The sequence below is a fragment of the Stegostoma tigrinum genome, chromosome 14, assembly GCF_030684315.1.
Source record: "Stegostoma tigrinum isolate sSteTig4 chromosome 14, sSteTig4.hap1, whole genome shotgun sequence".
NCBI classification, from domain to species: Eukaryota; Metazoa; Chordata; class Chondrichthyes; order Orectolobiformes; family Stegostomatidae; genus Stegostoma; species Stegostoma tigrinum.
Window position 1 is genome coordinate 43,418,004 of NC_081367.1, and position 22,744 is coordinate 43,440,747.

Here is a 22,744-nt window from a genome sequence, read left to right on the forward strand (position 1 = left end):
ATCCAGAATGAACCAATCTTGATGCAAGTTAAATTGCCTCAATAAATATGGGCCAGACTGGTACTGGCAGTTATCTATCAATCAGCCTTTATTCAACTGATGCTAGTCATTATTGCAGATAGCTCAGCTAGCTAATAAATCCAAGCCCCTCTAATCAAAGAAAGGGATATTTAAACCACAAGATCAGGAAGGAATGGCGGAGTGCTACAAGACAGTGAGTATCTGGGAAGTTTAACTACATAAGGAGGTAAAGGTGCCTCAAATGAGGAGATTAATCACAAGAAGTTAAACTTGCAGCGTGGTGAGCTCAGGAGAGTGAGGAAGATGTGCAAGCGGCTGCTATATTTCAAAGTCAGGTAATTTTGGAAATTGTAAGCTCTTAAATCAATCTAATACAAGGTTATGATAAATATAACAGAAGATAGATTAAGGTACAGCAGACCAGACTGATTAAGTAAAATACCCATCCTCTGGCATGTAGGGGAGTAATAGATACTTCCTGTGATCTGGAACAGCACATGTGCAGCAAGTGTCACCGGTTGCACAAGCCTGAGCTATGGGCTTCAGAGCTCAAGCAACAGCCAGGGTCACTGTGATACATCTGTGATGCAGAGAGCTGTATGAATCACACATACTGAAAGCTGGTCACATCTCAAGGAAAGGGGCAAGCAGACAGATAACAAAAAGGGTTAACCTTCAGACAGACAGGCAGGCAGATAACAGGAGTTCCACTCACTAATCTGTTTTCTGTTCCAAAGACATTAGAAGGTGACAGTTCCTTGAGGAGTGCAACTGCAGCCAAGCTTGTGGTGCTTCCTGTAGTCCAATTCTACAGGAGGTTAGGAAGATGAATGTAGCACAGTTATGGTAGGTGATCATTAGTTAGGTGCACGTATATGACCATAGAAATGCCCACATGTGCCACCAGGAAGGTATGTTACTTCTGGGATGCTAGGGTCAAAGATGTCACAGAGCTACAGGACATTCTTCTGGAAGGGTTGTTGATTGGTAAGGGGGATCAAGGATAATGGGGAGAAAGCAAGACAATGGGGATAAAGTATTCAAAAGAGCATTAATAACTTAAAGTGGAAATATTATTCAGGGTTACTGGGAAATGGAAGAATAGCATTAACTCAACGCTGAGAGCTAGTACAGGCACAATGGATGAACTGCTTCTTTTTGCATCAATAGGGGACACAATGGCTTTGTGGTATTGTCGCTGGACTATAAATCCAGAGACCCAGATAATGCTCCGAGGATCCAGGTTGGAATCTTGCCACACGGATGGTGGAATTTGAATTCAATAAAAATAAATCGGGAATTAAGAATCTAATGATTACCATGAGCCCATTGTTGGAAAAACCCATCTGGTTCACTAATGCCCTGTAGGGAAGGAAGCTGCCATCCTTACCTGATCAGGCCGACGTGTGACCCTAGAACCACAGCAATGTAGTTGACTCTGAACTGCCCTTTGGGCAATAAATGCTGCCTGGTTAGTGATGCCCTCATTTCATGAATAAATTTTTTATAAAATCTGCAATTCTGGTCAGCATATTTCTTTAGATTGTGAGAAGCAAAGCAACAAAGGCATATATCGTTACTAGGATAAACTGGGCATCAGAGGGGAGCACTGAATGAAGGTGGTGAGGTTGATCATGTCAAACATTGCAGACAGATTAGGAAAGAGAAGCGGGGGTAATGTGCGACTTTCAATTACATGGGCTGTTTCTTTGAATCATGTTTATAATCAGTGCTGTAGCAACAGCAGAAATCAGAGTGTGGTGTTCATGTAACTCTTCAAAAAAAAAAACAGCATTGATTTAGGTGGCAACACATGGTGAACTTACAAGGAGGAAACAAAGTTGGAGATGGGGCAATAGTTTGCATTGGCAGTAAGATCAGTGTCAGTTTTTTTTTGAGTAAGGTGGAGATAACTGACCAGGATTCTTCCAAACAAGTTGATTAGAAAGTAAGTATCAGTAACCCTAAATATGTTCAGAAAAACAGTGGTATGCAAACTGCAGCTAATGAGTCATTGACTATAGTACAGACTCTATAACATTACAATGCTTTTGTGTGTCTTGAACGTCCTCCCGGTGACTATCATCTTGAAACAGATGAAAGTGAGAGATCAACACAGCATCCATCTGCTAAAGAGAGAGCCAGCTGCCTCAAGTACTATCTAAAAGATATGACAGACGATTAGAAGGAGGAGGATGTAATCAGGTAAGTTAAAACTCACACAAACATGATTAGTAGCCATGAAAAATCCTGGAAATAAAAGAGATAATACTTTAATCTGAATGATCGTAAAGCTTTGATGAAATCTCACTACCCCACACCAAACAAACAAGCTTTAACACATCTTGAAATTATATAGAGTAGGCAACGATGTGCAAAGATCAGAGTCCTTTTATTTTTAGGTTCTTAAACTATAGACTGAGAAAGAACTGTTTTAAAACCTAGGGGCTTTATATGGATGGCTGCATGCTTTGGAAGTAAGGAACTTAATATCTACTGAAAGCCCTGTTTGTGTAAGCTGCAAGTTCCTGTAATGTGCAGATGAACTCGAGCCAAGTGGTTGTTCACAAATCAAGCTGATCGATGCCTGGTCCCTAGTCCACAAACCCACAACAAAACTCATCTACCAGCCAACAACTGTGATTTCAACTGGAGCAGCTTGTGCTTGAACAAGATAGAGAGAAGTTAGTTCGAACCACAAAAAAACACAAGGTGTGTGGCAACCAACAAAAAACAAACTCTTAGTTCTCTGCAGTAAGTCACTTTAAAATAGAAGAAAACCAACTCATCTTTCCAACAGTTGATGTTGCAAATTGTGACTTTGATTGGAGAAGTCAGACATTTTTTGATGTGAAACAGCCACTCCATGCCTCTTGCAAACCAATGGAATGATTTGGAAATGAAACAATCAGCAAAAAACAATCCAACAATCTTGAAACAAAGATGTCAGGACTGTTTTCTCAGTTCTTTTACAGGGGCTGTAGCATTTTTGACGTAGTGTGAAGAAATTCAACACCATACCCTCCATACTTGCCGCAATCAAATGGAAAGGCCAAGGTGGCAGCAAAAATCAAAAGGATTATTTTTTAAAAATTCAACCAAATCTCTCTCAGCATTGAATAGGGAATTCTTGAGCGGTGACATACACCTAAATGAAGGCATGGAAAATAATCCAATCCAAAAAAAAAGAGTCAAGCTACTCTTCCAATAGCATTGGACTACTAAATGCAGAGCTAGTAGTAGGCATGAGTGACAAACCTATGGTGAAGAGGCAAAGCCAAACTTCACTTTGATAAAACTGCCAAGTCATTGGCTGTCTAATGCTCAGTTCTGGCAGAGTGTAAGCAAACACCACTTTCTAAACTTAGCCTCCATGGCAGCTTGTGATCAGTGGAGTAGTGATCACTTTATCATACGCAGTAAAATGAATAATCAGATACGTTGTTGCAACTGCAGATATCTCCATACGACCATAAAGCTGTGTCTTCAATGTAGACAGCAAATTAGGAAGAAGTGATCTCACCAGATGACCATTAGTTCCAAAAGGTTCACTGTTCTCCAGCAATTAATCGATTAAAACAGTGACCATGGAACATCATTCTCCACTGGAGCACAATCCCTGGAGAAGAAACAATAACCTGCAACCTAGAGGAAAACCCAATAATAACACACAAGTACCATATGGAGGCCAGCACAATTTAAAGTCTGTGTGTAGTGCATGTGCAGAGATTCATGAAAGCAGAACTGACTGCAGTTAACACGCTTTTGTGATGAAAGATAATCTGCATTTAACCATGTATGTGAGGAACTTGTAATTACGCTTGGCAGTGCATGCCTTTTAAAAAAAAAATGAAAGGATGATGTTAGGATCAATTCAATCGTGCTTAGTGTACTGCCAACTTTTGGTCATAACCTCTGCTGCATGTGGATTTTTGTGCAAAATAAAAAAATTGGCAGCCATTAAGCACACATATTGCTCAGGAAAGTAACTGACTCTCACCTGCAGGAATACATCTGACATTTTCAGTACAAATTACTAAAGAAAGATACACTTATCACCTCGAGCTTAAAGGCTTGTATCACAAAGCGATTTTAGATGTAACCACACTGAATTATTAATCTGTACGGGTTGTTTTATTAAACCTGTGATTCAGTGAAGAATCAGAGAATAGCATTCTCAGCTCACTGAAACATGACCAAATGTGAGCTTAATCTGGTGTGCATTTTCTCATACATCCAGTTATGGTTGCACACTTGCAACGAAAAGAGATTCTAATCTAGACATTTCTAGCTTTTGCCTCAGTAAGTGAAGATTTAAAATTTTCTAAAACTGGGAAAGTGATACAAGTTTGAGTTTAAAAATAAATCCTAGCAAAACATAATTCAAATCTTTACTGGACTCTTACTTGAAGGAAGACTAAAACTTGAATGTGGGAACTGAGAATATTAACATGTTCTTGGACCACCAGAAACCTTCTTTCCAAATATTGCAATTTATTTGGATTGTTCTAGCTACAGTTTTAAAGTTTTCCAACCCATCCAACTTTCCTATCACCGATTCTGAGAACTAACTTTAAGTGAAATTACATGACCAATCCTTTTCCTACCAATGTGTTTGATGTGTGGATTTACCATCAACATCTTTACCCATTACTAGAAAAATGCATGAGGAAGGGCAACAAGCCTCAAGGGGATGATGTCATTTGGATTTCTCAAACTACTGATGTCAAAGCTGAGGAACTGAGATCCAATGTACGTCGGAGTGCACAATGTATCAAGACTATGTAGAGGTACCAGAGGATGAAGAGGATATGGATGGATCCAGAAGGGTATTAAATTTTCAAGCCAGGATGGCAAATGGCATGGAGGGAAATTTAAAGAGTCCACTGCTCCCACCCTTCTAGATGGTAGTGGTTCTTTTCATGCCTTGACTTTTCTAGACAGAGTTGACCTTTATTCTACTATTCAAACTTACTTTAGATCAATGCTTTGTTGCTTTACCACTCCCTTTGCCCTTTGTTCCAAGGCATCTTTGGGATTTAATTCCCCCACAAGACATCACATTTTCATCTCCCTTCAGTTCCAGAGAAGGGTTATGTAAGACTTGAAACATCAACTGTTTCCCTTTCCACAAATGAAGAGTTTTTCCAGCACTTGGATTTTATTTCTGAAATTTTTGCTTTTATTATACTGACAAGTGCAATTTGATCACAAATGGCAGCAAAATCAAATTAATGAATTTTAACGTGAAATGTGCACAACATCAAGAGAAAGACAATTTTGCTAAAGGTCATATTGACCCCTTGAGCATTCGTGATCTTTTCAAGCTTTCAAGAAACAAACGAAAACAAAAAAAGCGTCTGAATTAAGTTCCATATGAACTTATGGTCTGCGGGTGACCTAGATGCTAAAATAAATAATTATCTAATTGACTGCAATAATGGGCAACTAGCCAAGAAAGCTCTAATCACATCCTTATAATGTCTACAAACAACCATTGCAGCCTGAGCCACTAAGATATTTTCAAGAAAGAAAACAATTGTCCAGCCATGATATAGTTAAACCAGGAGGACTGGAAGGAGATGTCAAAGGAGAGACAAATTAATATTACCAGACACATTAATCATTAGTCCAACATAATGAAATTACTCCAGACCCCCACGGTAACATTTGGAATGGTTATCTTTACTTGGCTAGACCACAATTTTTTCTGTGTGTCAGCTTCTACATTTATCATTCAATGCATTACCTAGCAGCACAGGAACAAATGAGTGACATGAGGCTTTCAAATCTCAGGTGGCTTAGAACAACTTATTAGGTTCTGAAACTGATTGCCAATTCACTGCTGTGAGGAGCAATTCCTTCTAGTGCTTTTTGTTCTACCATTTAAGCAGGTGAATTTCAGTTCATTTTAATCTTCCAAGCGCACAATGTAGACTGAAATACACGGCAAAATTATTGTACCCTCTGATTTTAAAACCTTTGACGTGTATTTTGCTGTAATACATTTACATCTAGATTCTGAAGGAACACAAATGACAGTGCTCCAAAAGTATAACAGCAAACTGCAAGAAATAACGCACGTGTTAGTCTGAAAATATGGAGGTGAATCATTAAAGTATCCTCTGGTTCGAGAATTAATACATGGATAACAGAGAAATTGAGAAGTAGACTTGGGGTCTTATTTTCCAGGAGATCCAGGTGCAATCATGTACAGTTCTCAAATATTAGCCCTTCCAGCATGTGGATTCATTTAGGCCAAGAAAAGGATTACTGAATGCAGCCAAATTTTATCTTCAGTGTTGTGATTTGAGTAGAGGAACAATTACTAAACTACCATGCTTAACTTGTTTAAAAATATAAAAGGAGCAATGGTATGCTATTCAGCCTTTTGATGTTTGCTCTGGCAATCAGTAAGATGATGGTTGATTATCTAACTCACCCACACATCTCTCATCATCCAGTATTTCTCCATCTGTTTACTGCCTAAAAATCTATTGACTTTTGGTTTTGAACATCCACAGTTACATTCAACCTTTAACATGCAGCATGATTAAACCACAAGAATTTTATATCACAGGAAGACACCAAGTCATTATGTCTGTGCTGGCTCTTTGTAGAAATTCAAAATTAATCCCACTGAATTGTTCTCTCTCACTAGCTCTGTATGTTTGTTCATATTTCCTGTATAACAGCAATGATTGCCGCTCCAGACATTCTGACAATGAATTTCATGCTCCACAATACTCCAAGTAGATTTCTCTCAATCTTATGCTTAGTGATAATTTCAAGTTGATGATTCCATATAACCAAATTCCAGATGAACTATTTTTCCCTAGTAAAAAAATTTAATACCTGGTTATTATCTTTGCCTAGTGGAAAGGTTCACAGTATCTCAATTCCTACATCATAATTATTGTTTACACTTCTTAATATTGTTTGAGAGAATCTACACTGAATACTCTTAAAAGGTTCTTGATAAATAAAGTGCTTTAAAGCTAATGTTACTGTTTTTAGTATCATGTATGCTGGTTTGCAGTCTGTGCCTTCATCCTGCCAAGACAATTAACCTTCAATAAAATGTAAAATTTGATTTAAGTAATGACCTGCAATGTTATTAATGTTAACTTGCTCACTTTGATAATTATTGATGCCATCATAACTAAAATGACCAAATGTATTTTAATCATTCAATACATGGGATGTGTCTTTCACCACAGATCACTAAAGGAGCAATGTCACGTAGATCCTTGAACCAACACAACTCTCTTGAAGCTAGTTACTTCATTAACCCTCTGCTATCTAACTTCACCACACATTCTATTGATTTTTGGCAATATAAAACTTCCATCAGTATTGAACTACTATAATCTTTACTTACTCACAAAATTGATTTTAACTATTTATTTCAATTACTTTTCTAGATATTTATAAGGAAAAGATGAGCATCTTTGAACTGAGAAAGCATACAAATTCTATTTTCAGTGGGTTTGTTGTGCAGTGGTAGCATCCCTACCTCTGGGCTAGGAGGCATGGGTTCCTGTCTCACTTGCTCTGGAGGTGTAACATCACACCTCTGAACAGCAGGATTAGAAAATATCTACTTTTACATCACACCTCTGAACAGCAGGATTAGAAAATATCTACTTTGACTATTTTTGACACATGGCATTACACAAACTGCACTTACATAATGTGTTCAATGATCTCCTAAGCACCATGACAGTTCTGTCATACATAAACAAAGAGCTGATTTGTTCAGATCTTCATGATTTGATCCTAACTAAGTAGGATTAAGCGATTGCCCTCCATGAGGCTATTCAATGTACGTTTGTCTCCTACACGGCTGATGTCTTGATTGAAAACACATCAGATTGCAGGATCGAGGACTTGTGCTTGCCCACTGGGTGGTAGGATTGGGATGTTGGTGTGATTTGAAGTTTGAAGGTGTATCAGCTGCCATACTGAAGAATTGAAGGTGGGGGAGGTGAGGAGTCTCACAGAAACTTTCTAACAGGGATAGACAGGGTAAACATAGGAAGGATGTTCCTGATGACTGGGGGAGTCCAGAACCAGGGGTCACAGTCTAAAAATTCAGCTCAGGCCATTTAGGCCTGAGATGAAGAGAACTGTCTTCACACAGAGTGGTAAGCGGAGGAATTCTCTGCTACAGAAAAACAGTTGAGGCCAAAACATTGAATGATTTCAAGATGGAGACAGATGTAGTTCTTAGGTCTAGAGGGATCAAAAGTACAGCAAAAATGGGGAATGGAGTACTAAGCTCGATGATCAGTCACCATGATATTGAAATACAGAGCAGGCTCAAAAGGCCAAATGGTTTACTCCTGCTAATAGTTTCTACATGTTTAAATGTTTTTAACAACTTTGGCACTTTGAGTGCACAAGGTGTGTTCCACAATACCAAGTTTTCAGACTAGTTCATCTGTGTTGCCCAAAATGCTACAAATGGCCACAAAAAAATGTTTCAGGAATGAGGTAACACTGGTCTGAAAAGCTTTAGTTTCTTTCCACTAGATTTAGTAAAGTTGCTTGATCCAACGTTTTAGGTAGCCCTGGAGGTAAAACAACTTCGTCAAAATTACACTGGTATGTTTTTATCTAAAACTGTCTATGATCAGCAAAATATGAAGTTATTTCTGATTATATGATAAAACAACATATAGCTGCACGGCATTTTGAATTCTCATGTTCTATGAAGAATAACAGAACTGTTCCAAAATCTGTCAATTTTTTTTTAAAAATCAGTTTAGATGGCTCGGAAACCATAAGCATACCTGTACTAACACCCATGAAATCAACACAGCAGCCCAAGGATTTCCACCACGTGAGGTTTTCTTTGCAGGGATGAGAAGCTTTCCTAAATTATTGAAAATTTTAAAAATCCAGTCAGTAGAGTAATCAAATTAGGATTACCAATACTTCATTCACTTAAATATCTTTGTAGGTCAGTGTTTAAGCAAAGAATTTTAAAGAATAAATGACAAAACATGTGATAGATGAGTACATACAGTTCATGGTCCCACTAAATGGCTGATTACATCTTCAAGATGAGTAAAGAGAACCAATTCCATAACTACAGTTTGCTTTGAGAATGATAGTATTAAATACACAATATTTGAAGATGGTTTCTGTTCATCCAGAGATATACTGAAAAGCCATTACTTTTCAGGACTCCATTCAGTTCAATAAATGCAGATTTTTGAAAATACACCGGGTTAAAAATGGGTTAAAATAAGGTGCATCAAATTTTAAAAAAAGAGAGTTCCAGAAATAGCTTTTACAGGATTAATTTGGCAAAGTCATTTTCACAATATTTTTTCACCCTCTAATTTAGAAACTTTATTGTAAATGTTAAAAGCATTTTTGAAAGCTTCATGGTTATTTATTATCAGTAATTAAACCACTAACTGCAAGAGGAAACAGTCAATGTGAAGCTAAAAGCTAATGAACAGTATTCAGAAATAAGGTTACAGTGCAAATAATCATTGTTAATGACTGGAATTAGAACCAAAAGTAATCACAGCTGGTTCAGAACCTCCTCCAGATGCTGAAGAAAGTAATAATGTCATCGCATGTAATGTCCAAAATGAAACCTTTATTTAATGCAAGCCAAAAAAAAACTATGTTCCTTGTTGATGTTTCGCAGAATTTTCATCCTTTGCAACTCTCTAAATGATTTACACTTTAATAATATCTGTGTCCTGTAAAAGGTTTTATGCTTGATCCACTTTACCACCATTCTTAGCATATATTTTGCATATAATAATGGAGATGATTGAACAGTTATTATTGCCTCCCCCTCCTGTGTGATTTAGTCACAATTTAGGGCTGACCATATTCATTTCAAATACTAGGAAAAGTCACAGGCAATTTATAAATGCTTTTCAATCTGTAAAAATGCATTTCTCGTTGAAAAAAAATTTAATGACCAGTGAACAATTTTACTGGGAACAGGATAATGAAGATGCAGCTGTTATTTTTCTAACATTGCCAACTTACAGAGACTGTGTCCAAAGTAATTACAGCTGTAGTCTGACTGAAACAAATAACTTGAACTATTCAAACGGAGTTGAAAGTAATTCCAAGAAAGAGAAAACTGAGAAAATCTCCAGGATCACAATTAATTTTTAGGCAGACAATGGCGAGGGGAGGTTACAAAAATCACATGGCAAAGCTGGGTTTGTCCAATCATTTGTTTACTATTTTGTGAAATGTTGTGTTTTGGCACACTGATGTTGGCTGAGTGGGGCAATAGAATCTGCATGAACGAAGGCATGTTTCAAATAGAGCGCACGGTAGTTCCAGGATTAAGATGTATTCAGAGATTCCAAATAGGATTAACAATTAGCGGCACATACAAGCAACCAAAAAAAGCTGAAAATTAATTGGGAAGTGGACTAGAAGTGACATGAAACATTTAACCGTTCTGTTCTAAGTGTCATACAATCCCTAGTGTGGAAAAGAGGCCATTTAGCCCATCAAGCCAGCACTGACTTTCCAAAGAGCATCCCATCCAGATCCAGCCTCCCTATCCCGTCTCCATAAACCCATGTATATCACAGGGCAATTTAGCACGGCCAATCCACCTAACCTACACATTTTTGAACTGTGGCAAGAAACCAGAGCACCCGGCAGGAACCAACACTGACATGGGGAGAATGTGCAAACGTCACATAGACAGACAGTCATCCAAGGCTGGAATTCACCCGAGGTCCCTGACACTGAAACAACAGTGCTAATCTGTGCTGCCCGAGGACCTTACAGATATCTCCCAATATAAAAACAAAACACTGGGTGAATTCAGGAGGTCTCGTATTATCTGTGGAGAGAAAAACGGAATCAATGCTTTGAGTCAATTGAATTAGAGCCATGGAGTCATACAGCATGGAAACAGACCCTTCAGTCTTACCAGTTCATGCCAACCATAATCCCAAACTAAACTAGTCCCGCTTGCCTCGTATCCCTCAAAACCTTTCTTATTCATGTACTTAACTAAATGTCTTTTAAATGTTGTAACTGTACCCGCGTTCACTGCTTCCTCTGGGAGGGTCCCAGCCACACCCTGGTAAATCTTTTCTGAACCCTCCCGAGCTTAATAATATCCTTCCTATAACAGGGCGACCAGAACTGGACACAGTAATCTAGAAGAGGCCTCACTAACAACCTGCGCAGCCTCAACATGGCGTTCCACCTGCTACACTCAAGGTCTGAGCAAGTCAAATTGTTAAGTATTTTTCACCACTTCACATATCTTGCCAGACTTGTTGAGTTTTTCAGTACTTTATTTTTATTTCAGATCTCTAGCATCTGCCGAATTTTGGTTTTATTATCTCCTGATGGGTTAAGGATTATCTCGGCAGATTCAAGAATATGCAAGAGACAAGGCACGCACATTCACATAAAATCTGTAGGATTTATCTGTCAGACAACTTTAAAATAAAAAAATCCTGTTTTCCTAATAACTGCACCCTCCAGGAAGCTAACTGATAAGAACTGGAGAAAATTAGAATCATACAGCTAAGTATAGGCCCTTAGTTCACCATGGCTATGCTGACCAAACTTCAAACTATAACAATCTTCATGGTATGCAATAGACAAATTCCACAGTTTCATGGAAACATGGCTGCCTTGTCTTTTGCATATTCTTATATCACATCAACAAGGTAATTCTTAATCCGTCAGGAAATAAAACCAGTGACCCTTCTGTGGAAATTATATCAATCCCATTTACCTGCACTTGGTACATAGTCAACTACGTCCTGGCACTTAAGTCCTTGTCCAGATATTTCTTAAACTGTTGCGAGTGTATCTACCTCCATCACCCTCTCAGACAGCATGTTCCATATTTTACCACCCTCTGGGTGAAGAAATACTTCCTCAGATCCCGTCTTATTCCTCACCTTAAACTTATGCTGTCTGGTCTTAGCCACTTTTGCAATGGGCAAGAAGAGTCTCACAATCTACCTCTTGATTGTGCATGCCTCAATCAGAACACCACTCCCCTCAGTCCCAGGGAAAATAAACCCAGCCTATCCAGTCTCTCCTCATAACCAACGCTTTCCATCCCATCCTGACAAATCTCCTCTGCAACATCCTCAGTGTAATCGCATCCTTTCGCTGTTTGGCGCACCGAAATACACACAGTATTTTATCTGTGTCATAATCAATACTCGAACGTTGTACAAAAAAAAACTTACCTGCTCATACATTCTATGCCTCTCTAATGAAGGCGAGCATCCCGTATGCCTTCTTCACCACCCTATCTATCCACATTGAAACGTTTAGGCATCTATGGGCTTGTACAAAAAGGTCCCTTCATTACTCAGTACTCCCTAGAGCCCAAACATTCATTGTGTAAATCTTTACCCTATTAGACCTCCCAAAACACATCACCTCACTCTTAACAAGATTAAAGTCCATCTGCCATAGCTCTGCAATTGCAGACTGATTAGCATTAAACATCTTCACGCTACTTCCACGTTTGTATGGTTCCCCTTTTAAGCAAAAGATTGCAGAAAGCATTATACTCAGACTCAAGAGCACAAATTGGGAATATTGGGTCAAGGTTTGGGTATGTTTGCTCTCTCACCAACTGATCAATTATCTCACCATTCGTGTTCCTACAAGGATGACAGGAGGATGCCTGGCAAAAATCATTCCATAGTAAATAAAATCACCTTCAGAGAAAGCTGGTAGGAAGGTTTGGGGGTGCAATTCAAGGAAATAAAAATATTTTACCCTTTTAATGTTGCAAATTCTTTCATGTGAGCCTTAGTAGGATACTGAGTAAGTGCTGGGTGCAGAATTTCACAAAGGAAGGATGGTTCCCTTTCATATCAACTCCAGTGAGAGACTCTCTCTCTCTCTCTCTCTCTCTCTCTCTCTTTGGCAGGATTTCCTGCCCACAAATCAGATGTGGAGGACTCCAGAACATGCCAAGGGACAAGTTAGGAAGCCGTAAGTGTTACTGGAAACAAGTCTGTATGTTGATCCCCTACACCAAATCCAGGGTGGGGAACATGATCCAGCAGGAAAATATGCCTGCTGCTCCTGACCTATGAACAATAGTGTCAAATAGATTTTCCACCTCCCTACCTTTCTTCTGGAGTTCCAGATGTGGAAAACAAGACTGGGGAATAAAGCAGGTCAAGTCCAATGTTATCCATCTGATGAGATAATTATTCATTCCAGAGAGTGGATTGACTGCCTGTCACGCATGTCCTTTTAAAATGTGTTGAACATTCCTCTAGTTTATTCACTTGAACGTGTTAAAGGTCATCTCTTTCTCTCCGCCTCTTCGCACCTCAATTTTTTGAACGGATTCTTGCTCCAGTCTTATGCCATTAAATCTTTTCATGATGGTTTGTAGCTCCAATCTTTCATTTTTTAGAACGTCTAACAGCTTCAATTTTATCTGTTTACATTTTAAATACTAAATAACATTAGAGTCTGCTCTGTGATGTTCTACTTCTCCAGATGGGTCAGCTAGTTAAATGCAATTTGACTAATCTGCAAATTCTCATTATTTCCCTTTATCATACAACAATCCAATTTCATCTTAAAATCATTTATGGGTGCTGCTTTAATAATGGCTTGTGGCATACAATTCCAGCTCAGATCACTGAAGATGTCTTTTTAAACTTGCTTTTTAATTCTGTGATTATCTTAAATTTGTCATTTGCGACAATCTTGTTGACTAGAGGAAATAATTAACCTCCATTCAACTATTCCTGAAGATCATCAATTTACCTTTTGAACTCTTCACATTTGTTTTTCGAAAATGCCCATATTTCTGATATGCCTTTCCATTAGTGTAATCCTTTATCCTTCATACCATCTTTATAAATAAAGACTTACATAAATAACTAAATACTTATTCATGTTTTCTGGTTTTAAAAAATAGTGAAATATTTAATGCACGATGCTTTCTTCATTCTTAATTTCAAAATGCACTACACTTTTTTCCCTTACAAGAAACAACATTTCCTACCTCTGACAATTCTGCGAGCATATTGATACCCTCCTGTCATTTTTCACATGGACACTTACAAGAAAATTCAATAGGATGGCACAATGGCTCAGTGGTTCGCATTGCTGCCTCACAGCACCAGAAACCTGGGTTCGATTGCGACCTTGGGTCACTGTCTGTGGAGTTTGCACATTCTCCTTGTGTTTGCATGGGTTTCTTCTGAGTGCTCCGGTTTCCTCCCAAGTCCGGAGTCCAAAGGTGTGCAGGCTAGGCGGATTGACCGTGCTAAATTGCCCAGAGCGTTCAGGGATGTGCAAGTTCTAGGGGGATGAGTCTGGGTGGGATGCTCTGGGGGTCAGTGTGGGTTTTTTGGGCCAAAGGGCCTATTTCCACACTATAGGGAATCCATGAAAATGATGAAGAAATGTCCAGCCTTTGAAAATTGATGTTTTTTTCAAAAAAAATTGCTTTTTACCACAGTGTCAATAAGTTATTTACCGAGAGACAAGGTCCTGCATTACAGTACCATGCAATGCAATATAAATCTATTTGCTACAAATTTTACTTGAATCAAAAGTTTACTGAAGAGGAAAGAAAATAACTTGCCAAATATATCGTCCTTTGCAAGTGCATAGAGAATTCTAGAAGCTCCAATCAAATTGCTCATTGCAGCTGATATAGTTGAAGAGTAGACTCCAATTATGACAAAGGGATGCCAGACATTAATGTCTTTGAGGAAATCATAATCCTTTTGAAGAAGCAATCTATAGATTCAAAAAAAAGAAAGAAAAATCATACCTAGATAGTCAAAAGAAACAAACTTGACCAGTGGAATGCAAAGTTATAAACAAATAGGCAGGAGCATTCCTGGTATACACAGTTAAATTTAGACAGCTTCTGAAGAGTTCCAAAGACAGATGTTAAATTTATACAGAATTTTGTATACAGAGAAACGCAATGTGGAGACTTGTTGCACAGCCTGATATAACACGAGATATTTTGAACTGACATCCTATCACAATGCTTTGACAAATTGCTTTCCCTAGTATTCTTATCTAAGAAATACAATTCCACAGACACCAATTAACCTTCATATGTTGTCCATGTGGCCACCATTTGCATGTAATCCGCTGAAGAACGTACAAATCCCAGTTTGCCCTCACTCAAAGTACTCCGCAAGAGGGTTGGTAGTGGTGTGGGTCATAATTAGAAATAGGAACCACCAGTAATTTTTCCCTTTGCTAAATGTGGGGTTTCTAAGCTCAACCGTATCACTTCTAGCTACCACCTCAGTTACAATTAGAACCCTCAACAGACCAAACAAACAAAAAAAACAACTCACTAACTGCTGGTTTGTAAGGATTAGCTGTCACGGTTGTAGGAACAATCCACTTGGGAACTAATTATCTAATTTAGGAACAAACTTAAAATTTTGACTGAAGAAAATCATGCAGCACTGAATTACATGATGTATGAGTAATGATGTTTACAAAGCACCTAATCTTGCCATCATAAACCACTTAGCTATAATGCACATTGTGCGTGGAATGGCATTTTTTGATTGGTAACTGCAGCTCAGTTACTTTACTTTAGCAAACCTTTTGAGGTAAGATATTTGAAATGTAAATACACCACTCTTAACCTGAGTGGCTTAACAAGCCATCAAAAGAGCTTAAAATAATTGCATTTTCCAACTTGATTCTGAAATGCTACAGGTCAGCATTTCTAAAGTGCAACTAATAAAACTAATGAGGCACACAATGCACATCCAGGAAAGTGGAAGTGTGCCATTCAATTTTCATTATCCTATTTGTGCATCTAAAATTTCATGTATCCAGTCTGCCACGTGGCATGCATACTTATGAACAAAAAGGTTTTCGTAACAGGCCATCTAAAAGATGATTCACAATTACTGTACACATTCATTCTGCATGTGTCCTGTAAATTGGTTTCCTAACTGGACTATAGCTTGAAGCAAAATATGATTTTAGAAAGTTCCTTGTTTAACAAAAATGCATTCTATACTTTAATTTGAGATTTTATTTATAATGCAACATATTATTCAGCACAGCGCTTCCTGTGTTAATGTCTGCAACTAGGATTCTCAATAATATATGACTACAACTCAAAAGCAACATTTCTCAATCCTTTTGCACAACCTTGAAACCTGTTTGACCATACAAATAAAAAATGCTATTTTTTTCAAACTTTATTAAAACCAATCAGCTCGAATAACATTTATTTTTAGAGGCTAGGTTGAAAAAGTTACCAAAACAGTGCCTGCTTCATTTGCTCATGTAATATTTAAGCTACAAAGGAGAGACATTTCAATATGAATTGCTTTGGAGCCTGAAACTGAAAATCACTAAGCAAATGGAAGCTTTTGCGTTTTCTTTTTAAAAAAAGACACTTTCTGAAACAAATGGGTTGTTTTAAAGCTTTTTGCTGAAATAGAAGCGTGTACTTGGATTGCAAGTTGGGCTTGAATTTACAACAGTAAAATTAAAATGGAGAATATACCTTATTGAAAATTAGCAGGCTGTGTTTTCAAAAATATTATGTAATGATCACTTTCCAAAAAAAAAAAGCCCAAATCATAACGTGAGCCCAAATCAGTAACAAGATGTTTAAGTGATCTAGTCATCACAAAGCTGACTAGCAAAGCAGGACAGAGCCTGGGATATATGATGAGTAACTCATCTTTTGTCCATTCAAAACATCTTGTCTACAAAGGTTCAGGAAAGAAATGTGGTTTATTGATCATCCCCCTTAATGAGTACTCATCATCCCCTTTATTGGGTACAGTTCAAAACTGCAGCAGATCAGCACCAAAATAGGTTTGATTTGCATTCCTACTTCTGGGCTCAATATAGACTTCCCTCCATACTGGGACACAATGGTTGTGATGTACAAGGTCTTTAACTGGAATCCAGTACAGCAACTGACCAAGGCTACTTGAAAGCTTGTCACACAGTCTCTAGCATCAAAAGAAAGATTCGCAACATCAGAATATTATCATCAGCAAATTCCACTCCAAAATCACAAATCATTGATTCAGACAAGGCTTTACGACGCTGGGACAAAATTTCCTACTCAATACCATCATGGAAGAACCAAAGAACCTTCTAACAGCAACAAGGAATAACACCAAATACAATCTCACCAGGGTTCCCACAAAATAAAAGATACTACTGAATGAAATGCCACCTTGTGTAATGAATCAATGAACAATGGAACTTTAAACTAAATGAAGGAACAAGACCCCAGTTAAGACAACCTTGTGATGACAGGTTTTCTGACATATCTATCAATTAAAAAGGATGTTTCATTCCTAATTACAAAAGGTAATTTGGGTAACTAGATCCAAAATAAATTTCTATTTTAGCACACAATCTCAAACTGATTGGACCACATCTTGCTCAAATAACAGCACCTTAGTGAGGCATGCTGTTATTGATGAACAAAAGGGTATCTTGCCCTTAGCCATTATTTTTAATAACTTGCTGGATTTGCACATTAATTGCTCATTAACTTTGTCACAGTAAATTGTATTTGGCAATCAATACATATCCTTTTTTATTGGGGTGATTGGCTTTTTTTTAAGCTAACTGCCGCTCCCCTAGAATCCCAAACAATTAATTGTGGAGCTTCATTCCTTCAGTTGCTAAATTGTTCTGAGAGAGATTGTTAGAAACGCAAGATGACAGATTTTTTTCTTGCTTTGCCCTTTCTCTCACAATCTTTCTGTCCTTTACCTATTTCACTTTAAGATTCCTGAGCAAGTCAATTAGAAAATAGCATCCATTTCTAATTCCATTCACAAGTATTTGGCCCTCAGCTTTATGTTATGGCATATCAAGTGCTTATCTAAATACTTCCATGTTTTGAATGTTCCTGCAGTACCTGCCTTTTAGGCACTAAGTTTAAAAACACCCACCATACTCCTGGTGAAAAGAAGAACTTTCCTCACATCCCCTATAAACTTAAAACTGTGCCCCCTGGTTATTTACCCATCTTTTTGGTCTATGTCCTTCAGAACATTTTCTGAATGATCTTTCCAGTGAAAGCACATCCTGAGTACGGTAACCAGAACTGGACACCATATTCCAGCGATAGTAGGAACTGCAGATGCTGGAGAATCTGAGATAACAAGGTGTAGAGTTGGATGAACACAGCAGGCCAAGCAACATCAGAGAAGCAGAAAAGCTGATGTGTTAGGCCTAGACCCGCAAATTTCTAAAGAAGGGTCGAGGCCTGAAACGTCAGCTTTCCTGCTCATCTGATGCTGCTTGGCCTGCTGTGCTCATCCAGCTGTGGTCTAAATAACATTACACACAGCTCCACCATAACCTCCTTGATCTTGTATTCAAATGTCTTGATTATAAAAAGAAAATATCCAGAATGCTACCTTAACTTTATCTACCTATCCTACTGCCTTCAAAGATCTATGGACATGCTCACAAAAGGTCCCTTTGATCCTCTGTACTTTCTAGAGTCCTACCATTTAACATGTACTCCCTTGCCCTGCCAGCCCTTCTAAAATGCACATCTCATTTTTAAGTATTACATTTCACTGCCACTGTTTAGCCCAACTGACCAGCCCACCTACATTCTCCTTTAGTCTAAGGCTTTCTTTTTCATTATTTATGACACCAATTTTCTGATTTAATGTCCCCGACATTCATGTCAAGATCGTTTAATGTACACAACAAACAGCAAGGGACCCAGCATCAAACCCTGTGGTATGCCATAGAACACAGACTTCTAGTCATAAAAACTGCTTCCTGTCACTAAGCCAATTTTGGAATTAATTTGTCAAAGTGCCCTGGATCCCATAGGCCCTTAATTTCTTAACCAGTCTGCCAATGCAAGATATTGTCAAAAAAACCTTACTGAAATCCACGTAGATAGTGTCAACTGTGCTACCCTCATCTATACATTTACCTCCTTGAAAAATTCAAGCAAATTGCTCCCCTACACAGCCATGCTGATTAGTCTTGCTCCTTACCTCTTTGATTAAGAGAAATACATCACTGGTTTCAAATACCATTATCAGCTCACATTTCTAGCAAGTTACAAAACAAACTTTTCTGAACTTAATGGTACAGGAAGTTTAATTGATGTTCCACATCACAGGACTCACTGAGATTTCTGCAATATATTTCCATCGACGAACAGGGATTGAGACACAGCAAACAAATCCATACAAGGTGGGGCCTCTTTTACAGCTTTGCTGGAATCCTAGAGAGGGTGATCCTGCTGCAACTGAAGCTGTCAAAAGTTGTTGTGGGTTGTTGGTTTAGCATTGGTGTATTTTACTAAGCTGCTGGTCACGCTGATGGCGAATGCTAAAACACAGGTGATATTGTTGTCACATAGTGAGCCCACTGCACACGATTAATCATGTTTATAGTCTCCATGTTGTGTTTGCAAACATTCAGGAAATGAATTTTAGGCATCCTACAGATTGTATGGTAAGGCAGTCTGAGTCAAACAGAAAATCCTTCACTGCCGGTCTTCAATCCTGTGATTGTTCCTGGTCATCTTAAGCCACCACTGTTGGATGAGTACAAACAAACTTGGGAATTCCGCCTTGGAGACAACTGCTACATTTGAGATAACAAAGTGTGCAGCTGAATGTACACAGCAGGCCAAGCAGCATCTTAGGAACACAGCTGCTACATTTGATGTTGTGTCTTGTCAGTATATGCCGATAGTGCACCACAGACTCTGAAGAAACTGTTAAGCTTATTTTAATAACTATAAATCAATTGTGGTTTGCAGCTAGATGCCAGGAAGACAGCCATCAAACCTCTCAGCTTGATCCTAAGGGTCAGCTTAATGTTACTCCATCACCAACTTGAAAGTTTCCTGGAGGTTGCATCTATTGAGTTTATGATCATTTTATAACTAGATCATGATGTAAGCCAGATAAAGTGTGAAGCTGGATGAGCACAGCAGGCCAAGCAGCATCTCAGGAGCACAAAAGCTGATGTTTCGGGCCTAGACCCTTCATCAGAGAGGGGGAATGGGTAGAGGGTTCTGAAATAAATAGGGAGAGAGGGGGAGGCGTACCGAAGATGGAGAGAAAACAAGATAGGTGGAGAGGAGAGTATAGGTGGGGAGAAGGGGAGGGGACAGGTCAGTCCGGGGAGGACGGACAGGTCAAGGAGGCGGGATGAGGTTAGTAGGTAGGAAATGGAGGTGCGGCTTGGGGTGGGAGGAAGAACAGATTAGGGAGGCGGGGATGAGCTGGGCTGGTTTTGGGATGCAGTGGTGGGAGGGAGATTTAGAAGCTTGTGAAATCCACATTGATACCATTGGGCTGCAGGGTTCCCAAGTGGAATATGAGTTCCTGTTCGTGCAACTTTCAGATGGCATCATTATGGCACTGCAGGGGGCCCAGGATGGACATGTTGTCTAAGGAATTGGAGGGGGAGTTAAAACGGTTCGCGACTGGGAGGTGCAGTTGTTTATTGTGAACCGAGTGGAGGTGTTCTGCAAAGCGGTCCCCAAGCCTCCACTTGGTTTCCCCAGTGTAGAAGCAGCCACACCGGGTACAGAGGATACAGTATACCACATTGGCATATGTGCAGGTGAACATGTGCTTGATATGGAAAGTCATCTTGGGGCCTGGGATGGGGGTGAGGGTGGAAGTGTGGGGGCAAGTGTAGCACTTCCTGTGGTTGCAGGGCAAAGTGCTGGGTGTGGTGGGGTTGGAGGGAGTGTGGAGCAGACATGGGAGTCCCGGAGAGAGTGGTCTCTCCGGAAGGCAGACAAGGGTTAAAATAGTAAAATGTCTTGGGTGGTGGGGTCGGATTGTAGATGGCAGAAGTGTTGGAGGATGATGCATTGTATGCGGAGGTTGGTGGGGTGGTATGCGAGGACTAGGGGGGGGATTCTCTTTGGGTGGTTATTGCGGGGGCGGAGTGTGAGGGATGTGTTGGAGATGGCCCGGGTGAACTTGAGGTTGGGGTGGAAGTGAAGTAGATGAACTGTTTGAGCTCCTGTTGGGAGCAACCTTATCCGCCTCCTTGACCTGTCAGTCCTCCCTACCTCCCCACCCATCTTCAGTCCGCCTCCTCCTCTCTGAAGAAGGGTCTAGGCCCGAAACGTCAGCTTTTGTGCTCCTGAGATGCTGCTTGGCCTGCTGTGTTCATCCAGCTCCACACTGTTATCTTGGATTCTCCAGCATCTGCAGTTCCCATTATCTGTGATGTAGGCCCACTATTACTTAAATCAGTGTTATAAAGCAGAGGCTGACCCCACTCTGGTAACTAAAACCAAGACACCCAGAGAGGAGCACCTCACCCTCTCGTCTGTTAAAAGGATTGAGAGAAGGGATGTAAATTCACTTTTGTAGCAACATCTAGTGGTTAAGTAAAATAAACCCTTGATACTCACTTTATAATCAACAAGTAACAAATTATTTATCTAACTCTCGGTGAACACATTAACGAAAAAATTAACAAACTCAATAAACCCCTAACTACAACTATTTGCAAATAAAACAAGATTCTAACAGGATAACAAGGTGTAGAGCTGGATGAACACAGCAGGCCAAGCAGCATCAGAAGACCCAGAAGGTCTAGGCCCAAAACAATGGTCTTCCTGCTCCTCTGATGCTGCTTGGCCTGCCGTATTCATCCAGCTCCAAAACTTGTTATCTCAGATTCTCCAACATCTGCAATTCCTACTACCTCTGAAACAAGATTCTAGTGGTACGTTTTTCCAATACACAAGTCCCACTTACTTAAAACAAAACTAATAAAAATAGAATTTAATCTCTCAAAATTACAACCAGGTTACGTGTCTTCCTGAATGTTCTGTGCCTCCTCTGCTGAATATTCCATCAGGAATATTAACCAGTTGTGCTGTAGGTACCTTTGATTTCGATGGTGTTTTTCTAAAACTTAGAGAAGACAGAACTAATTATTCAGTTTAGAGAGCTGAGAGCTGTTAACTCTTGGAGGGCAGTCCACTCTCCCGTCTTTGCCCAACTGTCCCTTCTTTTATACCTTTGATGACATATCAATATTCCTTTCAATAGGATTGGTCCTATGTTGTCAAAACCATCAGATTTAAATTTAATTGTTTTTTTACTATCTGGGAGCCGAGTTCAAGTTAGTTTAATTAATTCAAAGCTTCTTGTCTTGATAACGAAACCAAACTGCTCCTTGGTTTGCTGACTGTACAGCCTTTTGACACAAAATGTTCCAACTCAGGAGCTCTGTGCATAAGCTGCTGCCCACAGACATCCTTTTTGAATCTCCAAACGTAGAAAGAGCTCGTCATCTTTTAAAGGGACCACACACATTGCTTTCCCCCTCTAGCATTTAATCTAAACACCAATATTTTACAAACACTAAATTCTAATGTCCTGCCTCCCAGTCCACAAATACTCTGCCCAACTTCATAGCACCAGGGGAAAAAAAATTACACAACAACTGTACGGTTACACAACTAGTCGTAGACGGGCACAAAGCTCCAGCTCTAGGTCACCTGACCCACTCTCAAAGGGGTAGCAAGCACACCCAATGACATAGATAACAGTATCTGCTATCCCCATGCATGGATTAAGTTCAGTACCAAGGGGTAGATTGTCTGTCACCATGCTCCTGACTCCATAAGATCTAAGCCACTTTTTTTGTTTTACATAAAATGTTATCTATCTGCATGAACTATTTACTACAAGTATTCATACAGTCAGAGCTGTACAGCAAGGAAACAGAG

The 22,744-nt window shown here is 39.2% G+C and overlaps 1 protein-coding gene across 1 annotated transcript in view; it reads right to left on the minus strand.

Moving 5' to 3' along the window:
- The window catches only part of zgc:153039 (uncharacterized protein LOC767698 homolog), a 112,040-nt gene that overhangs the window by 43,941 nt on the left and 45,355 nt on the right, over nucleotides 1-22,744 (minus strand). The window contains exons 7-8 of the mRNA XM_048542879.2: nucleotides 14,618-14,775; nucleotides 8,817-8,899 (exon numbers count right to left, since the gene is read on the minus strand). Coding sequence (XP_048398836.1) covers nucleotides 8,817-8,899; nucleotides 14,618-14,775 — 241 coding nt within the window. The remainder of the gene's footprint in view (nucleotides 1-8,816; nucleotides 8,900-14,617; nucleotides 14,776-22,744) is intronic.